Source organism: Dermacentor andersoni, chromosome 8 (assembly GCF_023375885.2).
Source record: "Dermacentor andersoni chromosome 8, qqDerAnde1_hic_scaffold, whole genome shotgun sequence".
NCBI classification, from domain to species: Eukaryota; Metazoa; Arthropoda; class Arachnida; order Ixodida; family Ixodidae; genus Dermacentor; species Dermacentor andersoni.
In genome coordinates, this window is record NC_092821.1 from 12,283,389 (window position 1) to 12,291,656 (window position 8,268).

General features: G+C 43.4%; 1 protein-coding gene across 1 annotated transcript in view; it reads right to left on the reverse strand.

The window, feature by feature from the left end:
* The window catches only part of LOC126526662 (trypsin-1-like), a 97,696-nt gene extending 93,470 nt beyond the window's left edge, over positions 1-4,226 (reverse strand). The window contains exon 1 of the mRNA XM_050174526.3: positions 4,104-4,226. Coding sequence (XP_050030483.1) covers positions 4,104-4,105 — 2 coding nt within the window. The 5' untranslated portion in view covers positions 4,106-4,226. The remainder of the gene's footprint in view (positions 1-4,103) is intronic.
* Positions 4,227-8,268: the final 4,042 nt, after the last annotated feature.

Below are 8,268 nucleotides of genomic sequence, written 5' to 3' on the forward strand. Positions count from 1 at the left end.
GACGCGCCTAGTAGACTCCCCCCCCCCCCCCCCAATCTGCTTCACAAAAAAAAAAAAAAAACTAAGGCTTCCCGTCTCTGCGACAATCATCAATAAGTAAATAATTTCCTCGTGACCCTGCCCCGGACGCTCGTTATGATAAACCAGTTCTTACGTGATGTCGACAGTCATGTCCAACACTCGATGATTTAACGAAGGCTCCAACGGTAAGTACGCTGCCCAAGAAGCGCTCATAACTGTTTCGCGGGAACTCACTGCTCTCGGGTCACGCCCCAGCTGCCAAGAAGGCATAGCCCCAGCTTCGTTACTCGTCCATGTCGATGCCACGTCCAAGGTCAAATTGTACGTGAAAAGAAAACGCCTCAAGATTCGCCGGCAACGACACTGGCGGTGGCATGAAACAGAGGGGTTTCCCCGCAGCCCCTTTTCTTGGAAACAAATGATGCCCCTTACAAAGCCCATCAGGATTCTCGTCTTTCTCCACATATTACATCGACGGGGAAAACCGGATAAAAGCGGAGCAGGTCTTCGAGGTTTTAGTACGCGCGCATTTTAAGGACTTGGCTTTTCATCTAAATTCAGCGCGCTTTCTTTCAAACTTGTGTATCTCTCCCTTCTTGATGTGAAGCCGATAGGAAGTATACGGAGGGCAACCGACGAAGTATTTTGTGGATGAACTGCATGGCGACTTCCCAGTCGCAATTTCTTCTTCTGCAACTTTAAGCTTTTGAACAGTTTCAGGAATGTGCAATAGCAAGGGGTCATTGCCAAGATATAGAGACAGGCTGTTGACCTGAGTCAACTATAGACGACGTATGGCACTTTTGTGTGTGTTCTCTTCTGACTCTTTTCAATTCCAAGCAAATGGATGCAAAATTTATGCTTTCTTGATGCAAAATTCAGTGTATTTTTCATAATTACCCTTCAACACCTCACGGCAAATCATTGCACGTTCAAACTCAAAGGGAAAGGAAAGTTTACTCTACATGACTCACCTGCTATTTTGTTAATGCAGCTGACATTGCTATGTGCACGCCCGAGTGATGCACCACAGAATCATTTTGAAAACCTAGATACCTTAGCGTGCCACTAATCGTGGGTATGCGAGTGTCTACAAATTTATTTCCAGCACAGAACCACTGCAGCTTCGAATCGCACTCGTGAGTTCTCGATCAGCAGCAGCGAACCCCTGAGACAGCACGTAGATGCTGTCATGCCCTCTATTGGCCTTTTCCTAGACAATAATTTGTTGGCATCAAAACATTCTGCCATGGCTTCCCCTTCTTTTAATTTTTCCCATAGAGTCTCTGCATTCTTATTCATAAGTACGGAACGGCAGACGAAATGCTCAATACTCATCTGGTCTTGTCGGCTCCACTGTTTATTTAAGTGTTCTAGATGCTGAAAATTCTGCAAACTAGGCTCAGATATATATATATATATATATATATATATATATATATATATATATATATATATATATATATATATATATAGTGGAATAGTTGCCTAAACATATCGACAAATCGTTGCTGACTTCTTTCCGCCACATTGGACCATGTTCGAAGTTATTACTTTCCATACATCCCCTCAGAGGCCATGCATGCACTTCACTAACACGTGCATATGTTAAAATTTTGTGTAACACACAAACTGTTTCTGTTTCACAAAGTTAGCCAAAGAACGTTTGAAGTTTCTGGTTCATAAATTTTTCTCTTAAAGAATAAGGAAATTGTTTGCTATTTGTGCTTCGGGGCGAAATGCGAAAACACCCGTGTACTTAGATTTAGGTGCACGTTAAAGAACCCCAGGTGGTCGAAATTTCCGGAGTCCTCCACTACGGCGTGCCTCATAATCAGAAAGTGGCTTTGGCACGTTAAACCCCATAATTCTTTTTTTTTTTTGCTATATGTGCTTCAATATATCGTTCGCTCAGTGACTGTCACGAAGGATATTACAATCCTGCGAAGCAGTTAGGAATGAATGTTCTGATGTATTTAATAAAATCTGCGTAGTTCTGCCTTCTGGCATCCTTAATCAAGCTTAGACCGCTAGTTGGTCGACAGTAAAATTACGTTTTACATCGCATCTTCGAGCTATGACAAATACCATAGAAATCTGAAATACTATATGTAAAGGGTTAATTCTTTCGGATTTATTGTGATTTACAAGACGGCGCAGTAAAACGCAAAGCTTAAAAAGCTGTACATGAAACGGGCGCTAACTAAAATTAAAATGTTCTGAGAACTCACATATCGTTCAACAATCATGCGCAACAACGCAATCATAAGGTATTGACAGACGCTTGTCAGTCAAACATCGCACATGTGGAGCTGTGGGAAGACTTTTGTGCGACAAGAGGGCAGTTGCACAACTCACAGTCTTAAAAAGAAGGCAAACGATCAAGTCACATACGAACTAGTGCACCTTCTTTTACAGTGCAGAAAGTGTTGGTGGGAAAACAACGGTCCTGACACAAGCTTCCTTGGTTAGCCGGCACATAAGCTCAAGCTGGTTGTAGCCTGGCGGGTGCCTCCTTTATGTATTTTATTATTGGTTAATAGTGCCTCTTGGGAATATTTCATGATTTGCGTCGGCACTGTGAGGCGTAACTACAAGTTACTTCTTTTTACATATGTCTCGGGAACAAAGTAGCAACAGACTAAGAATGTGGACAAACCAGAATAAGAATTGCGCTGTCCAAGCTTTGTAATTATACTTATTAGTTCTCGCTTTTCTAGAATAGAGAAACGAATGCACAAGTGAGCATAGCTTTTATGTAGATGTCTGGTTTAGTTTAAGAATGTAGGTACAAGTGCGTGTTTAGGCCGAAATATGTGATACAATTTGGTACTTGATGACTTTAGATACATAAGTGTTACGCATGGCTTTAAAAAGGGAGCCATTACATCATACAAAATTAAATAGGAGAAGCGTTACTATTGTACCAAGATTATTAGATATCACAAGAAGCAGGGGAGTCATTTGTGTTGGGTTGTCTTATAGACTTGTACAGGGAAAAATTTTCATGTCCTTGTCAAGTCCCACTTGCGCTAATACATATACGCATTCGACTGAAACAAGAAACTCTTAGAATAAAGGTCGCGTCACCGAGTAACCTACTTTGGGCTTTGAAACATTCAAGGTTGTTCTTGGGTTTCTGTCTCTAAATTCCTTCTTGTTCTCCGCTCAATGCGCAGTCTAAGGACACAAAATTGTCACGGCACAGCCTGCCCGAGTGACAACGTTGCAAACCATAATGCTATCAGGCTGACATGTGACTCAGGCTGCCTAACAGTGGCGTATTTGCATTCGCGCGTGTTCTGTTGGTCGTTGCTGGCTGAGTTCTCAGCACACGTTTGCTTAAAATATTGTTTCGTTTTGCTCAAATGTAAAATTTATCGGTGCGCAAACTGAAATCTCTAGGATCAAGTATTATTGCCGATAAAGATGGTCACTCTGTACGAAGATATTTATTAGTGAAACTAAACAGACTTTGACATGGTTCCCACTTTCCTATCAGACACCTTTACTGTTTGCTAGTGCTTGCTTTGAAAGAAGCATCGGGTTAAAGTATAGGTAACCGAATGAAAATACATTTTGTATACCGACCAATTTCATGCGAGCGATGTTTTTGTCAACCGTGGTGTTAACACATGCACATATATATGACTACCGAAACCTGCCTAAAAATTTCGGTTGTCATTAAAGAACCTCTATATTGGCATATGCTCTGTTGTATATAAGGTTTCAAAATAATGTTTAATTGCGGAATGGTGTTCTATTTTAGGAAATGCGTTCAGTAAATGGCATTGTTTCCTATAGGATGGCAACGCGACAGCTTTATATCAATTACTAGTAGGCGTATAGAGGCACGTTGTCATTATTCTCAGCGGCCGTACGGATCAGATCCTAATGCTTACCTAAATAAGCGTGACAAACTTGCACTTTCTGTATGCACTCAATTCGCAAATATTCTTCGCTCAACTCTTCTCAGCACGGAAAACAACTTTCTGAGAGATTTTTCGCATTGAACATGGGAACGTCCTGCATACGATCTGATCCAGGCGATAGGAACCACTGCAGAGCGAGGCATCACTCACATTTTCGCTCCTTACTCAGTCGCCCGCGCCGCCACCAGCAGTGATAGCTGTCGCTGCCGTAACGGTGCCGGCCTGCCGCGCGATGAGCTCAGCAGCGATTTTCGGTGGGCAGGCCGAGAGCGCGCCTTCCGAGAACGGGGGCGACTGCCGGGCGAAGCGAGGCGGACTGGTCGGGCCAGTTTCTCTCGCCGCAGCTCGAAGGCGAGAGCCGGCCCCATTCGGCAAGTCGGTGCGACAGTCGCGGCTACGCATCGCGTAGGGCACACCTTACCACCTGTAGGTGGGGACGTGGATTCGACTGTCGATCAATTGCATTTACCCATAGAATTTATCAATTAGCCATTTCGGTTGCCTTTCATGAAGCGAGAGAAAACAAATAATTTATCGTTTCGTAATCTAAGCATGCCGCTTAAGTGCAGTCATTGGCGCTCTGACGAAGTCAAAAACAACACTGCATTTCCGTCTTTCTTTCCAACTTTTTTATACTAACATTCCTTATCTCAATATTAAGTAGCTAACAGCGGCGACTACATGTGCCTGGCCGGTGGCCGGTCTGGGGTCTCAATTATGGCACATTTCTTTTTTTCTGGTTTTGATGCACGTTTCCAGTGTGCGCATTTATATCTCCTTCTCTTGGTATACGTGCAAAATGCATAATCGCAGTATTGACACACCTGTAACGAAGATCATCCAAACACGGTGTATCACAAAAAATACATTCTTCCCCCTCTCCCCCCCAAATTACAAAGCTTCCCTCTCTCCGTTTAAATCTACAGTTCCGCGATTGCTACTGCGTTACCTGGAAGATTATTTATTCAATGCATGTTGTCCTACAATAAATATCGTGCGAATAAATCCTCTTCAATGACATTTCAAGTAAAATTCAAATTAAATCAAATTTATTTCACATCCATACATAATGTAGGAGGCACAGACAAAAAGCCAAAATCAAGGCGGCTTGACGACGGTGGCGCCTTTTTCAAAATTTGTGTACAAAATAAGATAAAAATTAGCAATAGCAATCGGACATTGTTAGGTACCATCACACAATGGCAAGAGAAGAATATAAATGTGCTCAATGAAAAAAAAGAGTTTTATTCAAGCAGTTCCACATAAGAAGAATCATCATTGTCGCAGAGGAAAAAAAGAATTCGAAACGCCAATCGGGCATTGTTAGGTAGCATTTCAGCTATGACAAGAATGGAATTTAAATATACGCAGTGAAGAAATGTGACCAAAGCAATGTAATACAATTACATTCATCATTGTTGCAGAAACATAAGAAACGAAGTAAATAATCAGAAACCAAGTGAATGTAAGAAGGGCGGTAATGAGTAACAATGTAGTTGTGTTCCGTAATTTGTGTGTGTCCGAAATATGAACCTGGTCGCATTATGATGAGCATTGTACACTACCAAAACAGGAACTGATGCTACTTCTTGATATGTGCCTAAATTGTCACACCGCTATAGTCTTGGTCTACACTTCCTCTTTCAGGCTCTAATAGGCATCTATTGTGACTAGTTTGCTATTCAGTGCAGCATGCGGCTAAAGAAACGGCTCTCACTCTCTGACAAACTATTTATTTCTAGCTCAGGACTGACTGAGGCTGAGGGAAATGATAGACTCTTAGCTAGACACAACGAGTCGCATTGGTATGCGTACTCCCCAGATTGAGAACCAGACTCGACGGGGACTTGAGGTTGAGAACAAGGCATCCATGTGCTCACAAATTCGCACTCTTACGGGCTCACTCCTGTTCATGACATCAAAGACCCATTTGAACTCAAGGAATCATGAGCTCAGACCACTTAAAATCAAATAACCGTATACTGAGACTCGCTTCACGTCGACCACAAATGTTTATAGCTTACTTGGACACAGTGACACTGTAACCGAGGAGGCCCACGGGTTCCGCGCACCAGGCATTTCTGTCACGTGGTGCATCCATGCGCCTTCCATATACCTGATGGTGTCGCGAGTATTTAACAATAGCCCAACACTCTCCGTCTGCTCTCAAGACACATGTCTTTGTATTTTTATGGCACGAACTGGACTCACCAATACACCTATAACAGGAAGCTTGTTATGCGAGCCTGCGATAGTGCTGACCTGCAGTCCAGCGTGCTGGGCCGTATACTGGAAGCTTCCCTGTTGAGTTGTGGACGTCATCGGGATAAACGTTTTGTCTAGCATCAACGTGCGTTGTTTAGTGCAAAGAAAGTCTCCTGCCTACGCAAAATAGGCGCACATCAGCCAAAGTAAGAAACACCGCCCGTGAGGGAACAGTCACAAAGCTGCGCTTAGACACACCGCACCCTGAGCCAAAGAGAATAAGAGTAAAGAAGCTACAGGAAAGAAAGTTGTGGGGAAAGGCTGAAAACAATAGAGGAATGCGGCAGTCATAGCGGGATAAATGCAAATCAAATCAAAGTTAATTTTTCAGTACATCATACATACACAAATTCTTACCTAGCCAAGCATATTCTGCTTGTTGGCTGGTTAGGCAGCGGGTGGAAAATCTTTAAAAAGAAGAATAACTTCCTATGCATGCATTTTTGTCTAATTGTACACCAAATTGTCGATAAAACTATCACAAAATAACCCTTACAAAACACGTCAAGCTCCACGGGGCAATAAATTTACGCACCAATCTCAATAGTGGGCAAAGTGACAGCGGCACGGGCACGATGTTAAAGCGCTGTTTCTTCATTGTGCAGATACTCTGATGCGTGGTCGAGCCTGTTCCAAGCTGACTGTGTGTCATGTGACGTCATCTTGGCAAGTTTTCCGGCTGATTCATCGTTCTCCGAGCACCGCGAGAAGCCCGTGCATCGCCCGTCTGCCCTGTCACCCTTGTGTGCGATAGTTCTGGCATGCTCGGCAAATCAACGGCCTGCCTGCGTGTTTCATGGAACTCTGGTATACTTTTGCGCGCACCATCGATATCTGGAGCACATCGATATCACCATTCATGGGTTTAAAAGCGGCGCTCGAGGCTTCGATCCTCATGTGGGCAAAGTGACAGCGGCACCAACACGATGTTAAAGCACTGTTTCTTCATTGTGCAGGTATGCTATTTCGAAAATTCTTGATGCTGAAAATCCGACGATCAATCATTGCTGCTGTTTCTTTGCCCACAAGACACGGCTAATTTATGTTTGAATACCTTGTACTGCATCAGTCGCCTTTCGTTGAGTGGAGACGTGGAGCTGAATCCTGATCCCCCCAAAGTTGACCTTTGAAAAAAGTTCGGTAATCCATCAAAGGGATTCCAGTTCTTTTGAACGCTATACGCACTCTACAGTGGCTCCTCAACATTCGGCTACTGGCGCATGTTCGACCAAAAATGCTGATATTGTCACCGTGCTTACGGAGGTTCTTGAACGACAAAAACAGATGACTGAGAACCTTGCCAAAATTAACTCATTTCAAGACTTCGTGAACTCGCGTTATGATGTGCTAGGAAACCGTGTAGCAGTACTTGAATCACCTACAACGGCACACAAGGCTAATTCCAATGTTTCCCCTCACTTCCGCTCCGACATTGAAACAATAACTGGTAATGTGGCTCAGTTAGTTGCCAAGAATGACGACCTTGATAACCGGTCCCATCGCAACAACATTAAAATGAGAGCATTTTGCTATAAAGGGTTGCACAGATATTTTCTGGTACGCTGCAAATTACGCCCCCGCACATTGAGCGTTGCCACATGATCGGCGGAAAGCGCGGCGAGCATCCGCACCCAGTTATTCTTGAGTTGCTGAATTTTCGGGAAAGATCTACGGTTATCAAAAACGTCTGGAGGCTTAAAGGGTCGCCATATTACATCACTGAAGATTTTTCAGCCAGCGTCTGTGCAATCAGGAAAAAAATTTGGAATGCCTCAGCACATTGGTCAAGATAAGCTATGATCCTGCTTTTATCGACAAAGTACGCTACAGTTGCGATGGTGTATCCAATGCCCTTATCAAAGACCCCAAATCTTTCGTTAACAGAACATCTCGGTCACCATCGCCTGATTCATCCCTTACAGCCAAACCTTCTGAGTCATCACGTTCCACTACTTCTAACCGATTTTCATGTAATTCCAATTGTAGCCTTTCTACTTTAAAACTTAATGCAAGGAGCATAACTACCAAGTTTCGTGGGTTCCAGGGAAAC